The sequence below is a fragment of the Myxocyprinus asiaticus genome, chromosome 19, assembly GCF_019703515.2.
Source record: "Myxocyprinus asiaticus isolate MX2 ecotype Aquarium Trade chromosome 19, UBuf_Myxa_2, whole genome shotgun sequence".
In the NCBI taxonomy this organism is placed as follows: domain Eukaryota; kingdom Metazoa; phylum Chordata; class Actinopteri; order Cypriniformes; family Catostomidae; genus Myxocyprinus; species Myxocyprinus asiaticus.
In genome coordinates, this window is record NC_059362.1 from 31,660,085 (window position 1) to 31,675,187 (window position 15,103).

The 15,103-nt window shown below is 43.3% G+C and overlaps 1 protein-coding gene across 3 annotated transcripts in view; it reads right to left on the bottom strand.

The window, feature by feature from the left end:
* LOC127456707 (syntaxin-binding protein 5-like) overlaps nucleotides 1-15,103 on the bottom strand; it is a 133,368-nt gene that overhangs the window by 83,256 nt on the left and 35,009 nt on the right. For all 3 annotated transcript variants that reach the window (XM_051725214.1, XM_051725213.1, XM_051725215.1), the window contains exons 3-4: nucleotides 10,301-10,382; nucleotides 3,415-3,515 (exon numbers count right to left, since the gene is read on the bottom strand). In XM_051725214.1, coding sequence (XP_051581174.1) covers nucleotides 3,415-3,515; nucleotides 10,301-10,382 — 183 coding nt within the window. The remainder of the gene's footprint in view (nucleotides 1-3,414; nucleotides 3,516-10,300; nucleotides 10,383-15,103) is intronic.

Sequence of the window (15,103 nt, forward strand, 5' to 3'; positions counted from 1 at the left end):
TAAACATCCGCATTAAGTGCAAATGTTTTGCCCTGCCTATCGCGACTGAGCATTTCTGCACGAGCAAAGTTGCCGCGTGAACAGCGTTTGACAGATGAGGGCGGCTTTGTCTTATGGACAACATGCTTCCAAATACAGAGAAAAGGTGCAGTTTACCCTTAGTGTTATAGAACTAATTAACTAAATTCTTTCGATACTGACAATGCTGGACCGTCACTGAACTAAATTCACGCAGGACGTAAAAAGCCGTTCAGTGTATATATATATATATATATATATTTTTTTTTATCCCCTTTTCTCCCAATTTGTAATGCCCAATTCCCACTAAGAAGGTCCTCGTTGTGGTGCGGTTACTCACCTCAATCCGGGTGGCGGAGGACAAGTCTCAGTTGCCTCCACTTCTGAGACATTCGATCTGTGCATCTTATCACACTGCTCACTGTGCATGACACCGCGGAGACTTACAGCATGTGGAGGCTCATGCTACTCTCTAGCATTCTATCTAACATCTCCTTACAGGAATAATTGTATTTACTCACTCTCATACCATCTCAGATGTGTTTTTTTCTTCTGCTGAACAAAGATTTTTAGAAGAATATCTCAGCTCTGTTAGTTTATGCTAGAATACAAGTGAATGGGTAACAAAACTTTGAAGCTCAGAAAGCACATAAAGGAAGCAATAAAGTCAATCTATGTCTTCAGAAGGGATATGATAAGTGTGGGTGAGAAACAGATATTTAAATCCTTTTTTACTAATAAATCTCCACTTTCCCATTCTTCTTGTGTTTTTGGTGATTCAATTCATTGTGCATATTGCCACCTACTGGGCAGGGAGGAGAATTAAAAGTAAAAAAAAAAAGGACTTTATATATTATAAAGTTATATATATTGTCGTATGAATTACTTTTATGCTGCCTCTATGTGCTTTTTGGAGCTTCAAAGTTCAAACCATTCGCTTGCATTGTATGGACCAACAGAGCTGAGATATTCTTCTAAAAATCTTCATTTGTGTTCTGCAGAAGAAAGAAAGTCATACACATCTGGGATGGCATGAGTGTGAGGAAATGAGAACTTTAAATGTTTTGGTGAACTATCCCTTTAATTTGATGCATAGAAGAAAGAAGTCATATGGATTTGGAACAACATGGTGGTGAATGATGACAATTTCCATTATTAACAATAATATTAAAAGAATTATTGTTATTATTAATCATTCTGTAATGCATGTTAAATGCATATCATGCACTGGAATATAGGAGAGTAAACATCCATTATGTTATATGTGAAAGTAACTAGTTACTTATTACTTGAGTATTCTTTTTATTGGATACTTTCTTACTCTTACTCGAGTAATTTTTAACATTATTACACCTCTGAATTTTGCTTTAGTAACTTACATTTTAGACAAAATATGGCCAGGTATTTTGTCAATTTTTGCTCCGCTAATGGAAATAGTTCAAACTGAAAACATAACAGGACTAACCGTTGCCTGTTGCCTAGTAAAATACAGACTGACGGCCTGTCTTGAACACCATGAACACAGACAAGCGAAGTGATATGCAACATATCAGCACTCTTGGAACGCCGCTAGGCCAATTAAACTTACAAATTGGAAATAAATGTTGCATAAATGAGAACAATACAAGCAGAACAATTATGCATGGGAAATAATAATACAAGTACTGTAGTTCTACCACTAGAATAGTACAACCTTGTTGTGTGTGATCTTTAATAAGTAGCTGAATTTTAATAGCATCACACAAAGACTTCATTGGCACTCAGGGGCTTTAGCTGTCTCATTGTTTTTGGGGGTCAAGTCAAATCATGGAGGGAGACACTTTATAAATGTCAGGCACACACACACATTAGTGATCGTACATATGACCCCTGCCTCTTGATTCTGAGCACACACAAAACAAGAACTTGTTCAACCCTTAAAGCTGCTGTTGGCGAGTTGTCACTCTCATCAACAGAAGCAGTGCAGATTATAAGTGAAGGGCTGGTTCATCTCTTATCAGAGTCAACAGCTGTCCAAACCAAATCAGAAAGTTACAATGTTCCTGCACTGATCTAAAGCTATGAGTGTGATTGAAGATCTCAAACGCTCTTCAAGTCTTGCCACAGTGCTACAATGCTAATGCTAAATCTCTTTTGAGGATCCCATTTTTAAATATTACCACCTTTTTTTTTTACACTTTTAAAGTGGACATATTGCGGATCACAGGTACTATGTACATATGCCATACATTTCAGAACTCAAAACTCCCTCCCCAGTCCACCCATTTGTTGAAAATAAGCTGCAAAAAATGGGTTATTCAAAAATTGTTATGGTTACAATATCACAATCAAGAGCACATTAACATATGAACATCAACATATGGGACACATGATGTGGATTTCATAACAGAGGTAATTTACATATAGAAATCTTGAAGGTACACAACCAAAAAATATTAAATTAATAAATTGTTAAATTCTAACAGTCAGAGAGAAGGTGGAAAATGTTCATGGCTCTTGGTGCAAGAAACTTAATATTATAAGCAGACTTCAAAAGTGTAGAATGCCTCCCCCTTTAAAAGGTTCTCTTTGCATTAGTTCATATTTTTTGCTTTTGTTTTGAACATGTATGGCGGCACTTTGCATGTTACTGCTTCCAATGAAAAATGTGTGTTGTTGCAGTCTCCATTTCAAAAGTCATTTTGGATGAAAGTGTCTGCAAAATAAATAAATGTCAAGGCTCCACAATGAGGATGGCCCGATGTCCCGGGCCCATATTTGGCCATTCAACCATCATTTGCTCATTTGGGCCAGTGCTGCATTTATGCTGTCAATTCAGTTTGCATTCAGAGCAAACAACAGCCGAGCAAGCAGATGCAAAAGAGTGAGGGGGTGTACACAACAGACAAGTCCTTGTGTTCAAACAGCTAGACTGGGCCCAAAAGAACAAACTAGAACTAGAACGTTTTTTAACTTGACATGTGCAAAAGACTGAGGAGATGTACACACAGGGCATGTTCACAAACCCAAAAGAACACAGTGGTCTTTAGATTACTTTTGTTTACTTGACACAAACTTTAAAGCCAAGACTTTAAAACAATTGCGGTGTTTGCAAACATTGTTACTCAACATGTTGACTGCATCCCTTTGCAGCCAACAGTTAAATGACTGGTGTGTTCTGGGCTGCACCTGGGTACCAATAGTAAGAGAGAAAGAGGAAGTCAACTGGAAAGATAAGAGAGTGAGAGAAACAGTGGTATCAGCTGTGGCTGTGTGCCCACAGACTCAACAAGACCAACTCTGATCTGCCACACACACACACACACACACACACGGTCATGTATCGCTTACACTGATTAGTTGCCTACATGCACACACACGCTCAGAACAAGTGTAGATTAAGTGACCGTGGCTGACCTCTCCTTGTTGAACTTGAGTGAGTGCAGCACAGCTGGTCTCTTCTGTCGTAAATTCCATAGGTGAACACTGTCATCAGCCAAAGCACTAACCAGTGCCCCCTACAACACAGAAAGAAAGATAAGCAAAGTAAACTGTATTTAAACATAATATTAAGAGAAATTTTAGGTGATCTAATAAATAATTGGACAGCAGTAAATACAGGTTCTAAAAAAAAGTTTTGTGATCCAAATCACTCAAACCACATTACCAGAGGTATTCATTGTCATTTAGAACGCATGTTACCACATCACATCTGTAGTGTAAATACTAATCCGGACAAAAGTGAAGGGCTGCCTACGTTTTAAACTTTGCCAGATATGCATGGATTTTAAAGAAAATAGAAAAATGCATACATGTACAAGACTTGCACAGAAATTCTTAAATATGCCTGACATACACATGCAGAGACTAAATTCAGTTATTAAAATTCAAGTATATTTGAAAGAAAGGGTGCACGATTTTTGCCCTTTTTTACGCTTTATCAACACACATTAAACCAGTTTCTCGAAGTTGTGTCGATGTAGTGACACTAGGGGTCACTCTTGGGAGCCCGAGACACCTCTGGTCTTTGATAAAAGGCCAATGAAAATTGGCAAGTTGTATTTTCATGCCACTCCCCCGGACATACGGGTATAAAAGGAGCTGGTATGCAACCACTCATTCAGATTTTCTCTTCGGAGCTGAACGGTCGATGTCTACTGAGCTGACTGTTCATTCAACTCTGCTGGATCTGACATCGCATTTCAGCGGCTTCTCCCTCCTCTGCACTGGTGCACTGCAGAGAACGCCCCTGGGTGCTTCGGCAGAAAAAAGAAAGTATATTTTCCTGAAAGAGTATATTTCTCTAAAAGAGCGGCACACACGGAACGTCTTTTTGAAGATGCGTCTTTTTAAAGATGCCTTTCCGATTGTGTGTTATTCCTGGTTGCGGTCGTTACCTCTCAACTTCAGATGGTCATGATCGCTGTCTTTCGTGTCTGGGCACGACCCACACGAAGGCAGCGTTCGTGGATGGTTCATGTTCTCACTGCGAGAACATGACCATGGCAACGTTGCGGTCGCGGCTTGCTTTCATAAGAAAGCAAGCCACCACAGCGGCTCCCCGCCTTGGTCTTTCTACCTACGGGTTTGAGACCAGCGCGGCTAGCACTGGGGGCGATTTGGGGATCACAATGGGACCGCCTCCGCCGGGTATCCCCCCGCGGTCCTCCCATTCCTCAGCACGCTCGTCTGCCCCGATCGGGCTTCCGGATGAGTCCGCCGGCTCGTCTCACGGCGAGTTCAACCTCTTGTTCGGAGCCCGCAAAGCTGATGAGCTCTCGAGCGCAGCATCGGGGAGCGGGCTTGTCCAGTCGGACGCAGAAGCCTCAGCTGGGCTCCCCCCTTCAGGGACGATTGCCAAATCACAGGCTGATGCAGTGATGACGGACATGCTATCCCGGGCAGCTGCGCCCCACTCCAGTGCCTTTCTTCCCGGAAGTGCACGAGGAGCTGACAAAATCGTGGGAGGCACCTTTTACTACCCGGTCCCGATTTCTCAGTTCCCCCGCCCTCACTACCCTCGATGGCGGGGCAGCCAGGGGCTATACAGTGATTCCCCCGGTTGATAAGGCACTCGCGGTGCACCTATGCCCGCAGAGTGCCGCCACCTGGCGTGGACACCCAAAGCTCGTGTCCAAGCCCTGTAGGTTCACATCGTCCCTGACGGCCAAAGCCTACAGCGCTGCTGGACAAAGGCGTTCAAACAGAAAACAGTGGTTCCACTGAAAATCTTTCAGAGGCTCCTGGGGCATATGGCATCCTCAGCGGTGGCCACCCCGCTCGGGTTGATGCATATGAGACCGCTTAAGCACTGGCTTCAGACACGAGTCCCGAGATGGGCATGGCGCCGCGGGACACATCATGTGGCCATCACGCCGGTCTGTCACCGTCTCTTCAGCCCTTGGACTGACCATTCGTTCCTACGGGCAGGAATTCCCCTAGAGCAGGTCTCCAGGTGTGTCGTGGTCACAACAGATGCCTCCAAAACGGGCTGGGGCACTGTTTGCAATGGGCACGCAGCCGCCGCCTTATGGACGGGCCCGTGGCTGCGTTGGCACATCAACTGCCTCGAGTTGCTGGCAATTATGCTCACCCTGCGGAGGTTCCGGCCGTTGATCCAGGGCAAGCACTTGTTAGTTCGGACAGACAACATGGCAACGGTAGCACATATCAACCGCCAAGGCGGCCTGTGGTCTCGTTGTATGTCACAACTCGCCTGCCGTCTCCTCCTCTGGAGTCAGCAGCACTTCAAGTCGCTGCGAGCCACTCACATCCCGGGCGACCTCAACACTGCAGCAGACGCGCTGTCATGGCAGGTTACCCTCAGGGGAGAGTGGAGACTCCACCCGCAGTTGGTCCAGCTGATTTGGAGTCAATTCGGACAGGCACAGGTAGACCTGTTCGCCTCCCAAGAATCCTCCCACTGCCCGCTCTAGTACGCCCTGACCGAGGCACCTCTCGGCATAGACGCGCTGGCACACAGCTGGCCCCCTGGCCTGCGCAAATATGCGTTTCCCCCAGTGAGCCTACTTGCACAGACTCTGTGGAAGGTCAGGGAGGACGAGGAGCAGGTCGTACTGGTAGCACCCTAATGGCCCACCCAGACGTGGTTCTCGGACCTCACGCCCCTCGCGACAGCCCCCCCTGGCGAATTCCCCTGAGGAAGGACTTCTTTCTCAGGGACGGGGCACCATCTGGCACCCACGACCAGACCTCTGGTATCTCCATGTCTGGCCCCTGGACGGGACGTGGAAGACCTAAGTGGTCTACCACCCGTGGTGTTAGACACGATCACTCAGGCTAGGGCCCCCTCTACGAGGCGCCTGTATGCCTTTAAGTGGCGTCTGTTCGCTAAGTTGTGTTCTTCCCGACGGGAAGACCCCCAGAAATGCGCAGTCGGAGCGGTGCTTTCCTTCCTGCAGGAGTGGTTGGAAGGGCGGCTGTCCCCTTCCACCTAGAAGGTGTACGTTGCTGCTATAGCAGCACACCACAACACAGTGGACGGTAAGTCCTTAGGGAAGCATGACCTGATCATCAGGTTCCTGAGAGGCGCCAGGAGGCTGAACCCCTCCAGACCGCGCCTCGTTCCCTCATGGGACCTCTCTGTAGTTCTTCAGGGTCAACAGAGAGCCCCCTTTGAGCCTTTGCAGTCAGCCAGGCTTAAGGCACTCTCCTTGAAGACTGCCCTCCTGACTGCGCTCACTTCCATCAAGAGGGTAGGAGAACTGCAAGCGTTCTCTGTCAGCGAAACGTGCCTGGAGTTCGGTCCGGGCTACTCTCACATGATCTTGAGACCCCGACCAGGCTAATGTCCCAAGGTTCCCACGACCCCTTTTAGGGACCAGGTGGTGAACCTGCGAGCACTGCCCCAGGAATAGGCAGACCCAGCCCTGTTGTTGCTGTGTCCGGTGCGTGCTTTACGCATCTATTTGGATCGCACGCAGAGCTTTAGGATCTCTGAGCAGCTCTTTGTCTGCTTTGGTGCACAGCGGAAAGGAAGCACTGTCTCCAAGCAGAGGATCGCCCACTGGCTCATTGACTCCATAGATATGCCATATCACGCCCAGGACGTGCCGCCCCAGGTAGGGCTACAAGCCCATTCTACCAGGGGTGTAGCGGCCTCCTTGGCCCTGGCCAGGGGTGCCTCTCTAACAGACATTTGCAGAGCAGCGGGCTGGGCAACACCCAACACCTTTACGAGGTTCTACAACCTCCGGGTGGAACCGGTTTCATCCGGGGTAGTGGCATGCAATACAAGCGGATAAGCCCGGGATAACCGGCTGGGTGTATCGCTTACACATAGCGCCTTTCACCTCCTCTGAGCTGAAGACGTGTGCCATTAATTCCCAGTAGTGTTCACAAACTGTGTTCCCTGGTTTACTTCCTCCGAGCCCTGTGGCAGTCGAGTTTTCGGAGAGACTCGCTGCCAGCCCAGTACACATGCTAACTAAGTGCCCTGTTCTGGGGTAGGTGCTCCGCATGTGGCAGTTCCCTGTAAGGTAACACCATGCGATGTATATCTTCCGCTAATTCGTTTCCCTGTTGGCAAACTGCGTCTTCCTTGGGCAGAGCCCCCTCTGCCACAGTCTCCATGTTTGTAGTAACTCCTCCCCCGTTGGGTAGGATCTACCATGAGACTTCTCCACATGGTTGGCAAGACCATGTGATGTATATTCCACTTAAATATTCCCCCCTCTCTCTGGGCGAGGTGTGGTCTCCGCGGTGTCCTCCCCTTGGGAGGGACACCCCCCGACTAGACCTGGTGGCCCAGTCGGATAATCCTCCTTGTTATTTAGGGAGTGGAAAAAAGAAGGGGAAAAGCAGCCACAACTGGGCTAGCCTGTGTCTATCTTTTGGGTAGTCAACTTGTCCCCAGAGCCGTTCGACACTCATAACTATGTTGGGGGAGGTTACGTGTCGGCCTGGTGCGCTGGCTACGAGGCACACAGTTGTCTGCCCGTCACTCACCGCCAGTTCACGTAACACAGTTCAGCCAGTTGTGGCGTTTTGTATAGAGACCCCTAGTGTCACTACATTGACACAATGTCGAGTGAGTGACAGATAGGGAACATCCTGGTTACTTGCGTAACCTCTGTTCCCTGATGGAGGGAACGAGATGTTGTGTCCCTCCTGCCACAACGCTGAACTACCCACTGAAATGGCCGGACCTTGTCTCGGCTCCTCAGCATAAAACCTGAATGAGTGGTTGCATACCAGCTCCTTTTATACCCGTATGTCTGGAGGAGTGGCATGCAAATACCACTCGCCAATTTTCATTGGCCTTTTATCAAAGACCAGAGGTGTCTCGGGCTCCCAAGAGTGACCCCTAGTGTCACTACATCGACACAAAGTCTCATTCCCTCCATCAGGGAATGGAGGTTACGCAAGGAACCAGGACGGTTTTATCATTTGGAACAGATCTCAATACAAGGTTGAAACAGGTTTAGAGAGAGAAAGTTATAGACACACACACAAATAACATACTCCAGCACAGGTAACCTATAGATTCTGCAGCATTTCTGTAGGATGGGAAGATTATAGATACAGTGGTGGGTGGTAGATTTATACTGTATATATGTGCATGTGAGAGACAGAACTGAGTGGAAAAATAAATCAAAAGAGATACAGTGTGGGTGGGACAGACAGAGGGAAGGAGGAGGAATGCTAGCACAAAATACCTCCTTTGCATCTAGGAACTGGCATATTCAGCCCAAACACACACAGACACTGCCTTTCAGGGTAATACAGGCTGAATATAAAACAGAGTCTGTACTTTCTCCCAGGTGTGTACAGGCTCTGTTTGGTGTGCTGAGTCACACATAAACACACACACATCTATCTGTAATGACAGTAAATCAGACATATGAACAAGCCCTAATGAATGTGTGGGGGAACTCAAAATAACGTCTCAGCTTTCATGAAAAGCTGAAGAAACCATGCCATTACAATCTAGCATACTGCAAATTTATCAAACAATCATACTGCAAACAATTCTATTCTTAATCATTATTTTAAAGGGATAGTTCACCCAAAAATATCTTCAGAAGCAATATAATAAGTGTGGGTGAGAAACAGTACAATATTTAAGTCCTTTTTTACAATCAATCTCCATTTGTTTGTGGTTATTCCCATTCTTTGCACATATCCCCACCTACTGGGCAGGGAGGAGAATTTACAGTTAAAAAAAGGACTTAAATATTGATCTGTTTCTCACCCACACCAATTTTGCTTCTGAAGATATGGATTTACCCACTGGAGTCTTATGGATTACTTTTATGCTGCCTTTATGTGCATTTTGGAGCTTCAAAAATTTGGTACCCATTCACTTGCATTGTGAGGAACTACAGAGCTTAAATATTCTTCTAAAAATAATCAGCAGTCTGTGTTTAGCAAAAGAAAGAAAGTCATACACATCTGGCATGGCATGAGGGAGAGAATTTTCATGTTTGGGTGAACTATCCCTTTAATGCATCTTTACTGTACACAGCTGAGTGAAGGCTGCTCTGAGCAGGCTCTGTATCTCCGCCAAATTCTGTGTAAAGACACAATGCCTCATAAAAGGCATATTAAAAAGCCACCTCTGGCTCACTTCAGCCCCTAGTACCAAAGGCAGCTCTGATGCTGATTTGGCTCTGTGTAAACAAAATGCAGCATTAGAGCAAACTAAAAATTTGTCATTGTCATCGTGACAGGATATATATGTTTATAATGTATACTTTATATTTGCTTCTAAAATGTCAATTTTGTTCTCAATTTTTTACTTAAAGGTCAAAACCTCACTACATTTATTTTATTTCTTATTTTATAAAAGCCATTTTTGCAGTGTGCACAACTAGAATTTGCTGACTTTAATTTTTCAAAGTGTTCTAATGTGCTACCCCACCTAAACCAAACAGTCTCAAATGTTAAAAGCAAGTTAAGATGCATTTAAAATTAATTCAAGAAGAAACTCTTCTCTAAATAGCCAAATTGTCTGGTGCATGCAGATTGTACTAATCGTCTTGACACTAAGATGTGCGATCTACAAGACAGCTTAGTGTAAGAGATTCCTGTGGTCTTGGCTATTGGCAACACTCTAGGGAGGAAATGGTAATATCAGCTTCCTCTGTAGGGTCCCTCCAGGGCCACTTTGGAGGACAAGAGGGTTTATGGCAGCAAAGGCTCAGTGTTAAGGGATCATCTAAGCCTCTTGAGGCTTCATCATGGATTATTTAAACTGCCTCTCGGAGCTCAGGGGGAAATAGGCTCTTAGCATGGTGTTGAGCAGGACACAGAAAGAGAGACAAAAAAGAGAAAGGCTCACCTCGTTTATGAGAAACTGTAGCTGGATGACGGCCGCTCCACTCTCGTGCTGACAGTAGCACTCCACACCGGGTTGGCCAAATCTGAAATAGTTCTGAGTCAAAGAAACCAATTTAAGAACAGTGAGACTAACAAGACTGTGGCAGTTTGGATCACCGTCCAACCTAAAAAAAACAAAACACATTCTAAAAACATGCCACTTAAAGGAAAAGTTCACTCAAAAATGACATTTCTGTCATTATTTACACCCTGTCTACGCCATAAGTGTTCATTGATGTGACATGACACGACGCAACGGCTTAAGGCTGTCTACACGGAAAGAGTCGAAGTGAATATTCTAAATGACACGCAGACAGTACGGACCATTCAGCTGTGAGCTCAAGAAATAAAGTGGCTAGAGTAGCTCTGCAGTGCGTCAGCAATATAACAGGGCATTCGTTTACTGCCGGTGCTACGTGACGTGCCGCAATGGATGTTTCCAGTGTAGACAACGTCACTTATAAGAATGGAAAATATATGCTTTTGACGTGACACAACGCTCACGTCCAGTGTAGGTAGGGTGTTACTTACCTTCATGTTGTCCCAAACCTGCATGACTTTCTTTCTTCCACAAAATGTGAATTTTTGAAGAATATCCTGGCCCTGGCCACTCTTTTCCAGATAATAAAAGTGAATAAGGACTGGAGCTGTCAAGCTCCAAAATGTCAAAAAGCAACATAAAATCATCATAAAAGTGGTCTATATGACTCTAATGCTATATACCAAGTCACCTAGTCATACAATAGCTTTGTGTGAGGAAGACCGAAATAAGCCACTGTTCCGGCAAAATGTCAGTCATTGTTCATTCTCTGTGGACAACATACAAGTTAATTACCATAGCCAATCTGTGGCATGACTGCTGACAATGAAGTCTGTCAGTCACTGTCAAAACTACTATCCGAATTTGGTAATGAAGGAGAACAGCTCACTTTATGTATATTATTGTTTGAACAAAATTTTCCACTGAGAACAAACCACATTATAGCAACCACGAGGAGGTTACCCCATGTGACTCTACCCTCCTTAGCAAATGGGCCAATTTGGTTGCTTAGGAGACCTGGCTGGAATCACTCAGCACACCCTGGGATTTGAACTAGCGAACTCCAGGGGTGGTAGCCAGCGTCTTTACCACTGAGCTACCCAGGCACCCTCTAACTGCTTTTTTTAATCACTCCATATCAGCAAAATTTGACCCACAAGTGATCTCTTGATTACGAAATCTCACAATGAGTCAATGAGAGGGACCAATTACAGATAATTAATAGAACCCTTTGCCACAAAAAAGACATTTTGTTCATCATGTAGGCTCTGTTGACATCGCTCTATTCCCACAAAAGACTAAAGCAGGTATGTAAGTGGAGATGTGAAAAAAATAAAATTAAATACAAAGCAGACTACAAAGTTCTTCATATTAAAGGCTTCAAAATTTCTGATTATTAATTACATGGCACTGTTTAAGGGGCCGTTCAGACTGAATGCATATTGTGCTAAAAAAGCTAGATGCAGTGCAATGAATAGAACAGTCTCAAAATGCATATTTTTTTTAAGTTGAATTTCGTTTTAAACATGGCGCTCCTGCACAAGATGCTGATAAAACAGCGATGGTCAAACACGTCCATCTAGTGTATGTTTACATAGAAAAACAATTGAAAAACATCACAGATGGACACAAAAATAAAATATATTTCAGTGTGAACAGTCTCAATTTTTTTCCAGGCTTGTTGGGTGAATTTGGTAGGCATGGCACACAGTGTGTGTGACTGTGAGTGTGTGTGTGTGTGTGTGTGTGTGTGTGTGTGTGTGTGTGTGTGTGTCTGTGTGTTTGTAATTTGATGATAACCTCCACCAGAAATTTGGGAACTGCACACGCTCATAGAGAGAGAAACCAAGAAATGGAAAAGCGCAAAACGTATATGTGGATATTAAATCAGAGTGGTGAAGCGAGGGAGGGAAGAACAACTAAAACAGATTAAACGACTGATTGCTGGAGTTGGCAAAAAAAAAAAAAGGATGCACACAGGAGTACACAAGCATGCACAAAAATGTATGCATGAAGTTTTTCTCTAGGGTGTATTACAAAAACATAAACCTGTCTGAGGTTTGCATCAGAGTATTAGGAGAGGGACAGTGTTTGTTTACAGTTTTACACGAAGGACACAGAGAGTTGGAGAGTAAAGAAAAGAAGCATGACCAAGAGAGAAACAATAGAGCAATTCAATATTTAATATCTGAAAATAAGGGGAGAAGACCTAGGAACTCAGCTACTGTCTAATACTAAAAGTCTGAGACTACACTGTAAATCTGGGATTTAAAATTCAATTTAACAAAGAAATAAACAGCAAGTTGTTGGACTTTTAATAAGTAAATTTAAACAGTTGTAGGATGATAAATAGGGCTGTGTCTATACAATCAAATATCAATATATCATGATACTTTTAATCATGGTATTGTATTGATACTTTAGATCCATGCATCAATACTTATATTAAACTATTTGTGTATTCATATCATCTAAACACAACAAAGTTGGCACACTGTTTCTTCCAGATCAATTTAATGAGCTCACCAAGAGAAAAAAACTTGATGTTTTGAGCTACATCAGACATCAGTATATACTAACTGAAATACACCCAAATGAATTGAAATTGGAATTGAAATTGATTCATAATCAAATCAAATTATGATATCATGAAGTATCACAACATATCGAATCGTGACATGTATTGCAATATGTATCGTATTGTGAGGTGCCAGGTGATTCCCAGCCCTAATTTTAAACTAAGAAATTACATAAAATGATTACAGATTCTGCACTTTTTCTAGATCACTAATAAAAGAAGCAAATTTGTGACATTGACCATATTACCACATTATATAAAAGTTCATATTTCTTTGCTTCCCCTGAAGCACACAAAATTTCAAACATCTCAAATCCTGCTCAGATGACATGGATTATCAATGCCCAAACTACATGCCAGCTTGAGTGCATGCTGTGATTAAAGCAAATGGTAAACATGCCAAATAATAAGTTCAGTATAAATACTGAAATTCATATTTATTTTTTAATTCAACTTTTCACTCAAATTGTTAAACTGGATTTGTCACCAAAAAATGAAAAAATAAATGAAAATGAAAATAAAAAATAGAAGCATTTTCACTAGTGATCTCAGACTTTTAGACTCTGTAATTAGCTGTAATTAGTAATAATTAAAGAAAATACTCAGAAATAATAAACTCTTAGTTCTGATATCATCGGCATTTTCTGTTCAAGTTTTTTCATCAATATAAAACCAATAAAAACACTATAATAACATGCATGCATCTAACTCCTTGCCAAAGAAACACACTGACTGTGTCTTACGAAATGATGCTATTTTGGCTGTATTCTAAAGCTGAAGAACTATAGTGGAGTGCAGACAGAGCAGCCTTCATCTGTCACCTAAAAAAAAATCCTGTACGCTCATTCAGTGGCTCATCTTGTCCATTCATCACAGACACTTTGAAGTGACAGGGCTGGAAGATACTGCAGGAAATTGTGTGTGTCAATAAGGACCCGCTTCGAATCCTCATACGTTCTCTAATACACCTATAGCCACCTGCTTTGGACATCAGAGCCCCATCATGTAATGAGGAACTGCACACGCAGCAGTCGGCAGATATGGTGAGGTCAGGGGTAATTGGTGTGGGGTTCCCACACTTTTGACTGATGAATTTCCATGACTTTTCTATGAACTTTCCAATCGTTTGTGATTCAGGACGATTCGCTAATGCATCATTAAAAAGAACTGACTCAAAAGAACAACTCACTCACAAATCAGACATCACTATGGCTTGTGACCAAGTATCGCAAGATTTTTAGCCAGGCCTTGAAAACACAATTGTACAATTTCCTGATATTTCCCATGCTAATGCACAAAGAAGGCAAAGAGGGTCAGAGAAGGGTTATATCATTGCATGAATGACAGAACTGATCTCATCTGGAATTTTTTTTTTTCAAAAACTCTGTCATTACAAACATGTTGACCACAGGGCAAGTGAGAAGAAGAGAAAGCTAAAAGAGAAAGATCTGGAAGAAAGAGTGGGAAGACAAAGGACACTTTGACCTCCACTCTCAGTACACAATAAGCACGACACACAATAAAATCCTTGAGGACAGTTCATGCCTATAAAGCAAACACCTACTAAATCTTTTCACAAACAGGAATGAGCACCCTAAAATATTGTCGTACCTTACTAGCAAGGCTAAATAATAAGAATGGACCAGTGTAAGAGAGTTTTGGGCCAGTTGTCGGGACTGTCACTGCATTGTCACTACTTAAATTTGTTGATCATGTACATTTGTTTTTTTAAACATTGTAAACATACACATTTGGTTTTCTGTGTTGCACTGAACATTGTTTTTGTGAATCTTTAACTACATTTAAATGGACACTGTATAGTATAAGTGGAGTAGTCTTTACTCCTGTATACATGCAACTCGGCAAGTAAGCAGCTTTCTCCACAGCAACATAATTTCCCAGCGACAATTGTGTAAATAACAAACATGGCATCTGAGGAAGACTGCTATTTTATTCTCCGTTGCTTGGCTTTATTTCCAATATTCCAGAGTTGTTGCTGTTAGTTTCCTTAACATCCCATTGTGATATGCAGTGGAACTGCTCTGCAATAGTGGGGATTCCCGCATATGTAAAACTCTGGGATTCCCCCACTGTATGAGCGCATATAGATGAATGTGAGAGACTATCGATATTTTACATTGGTGTGT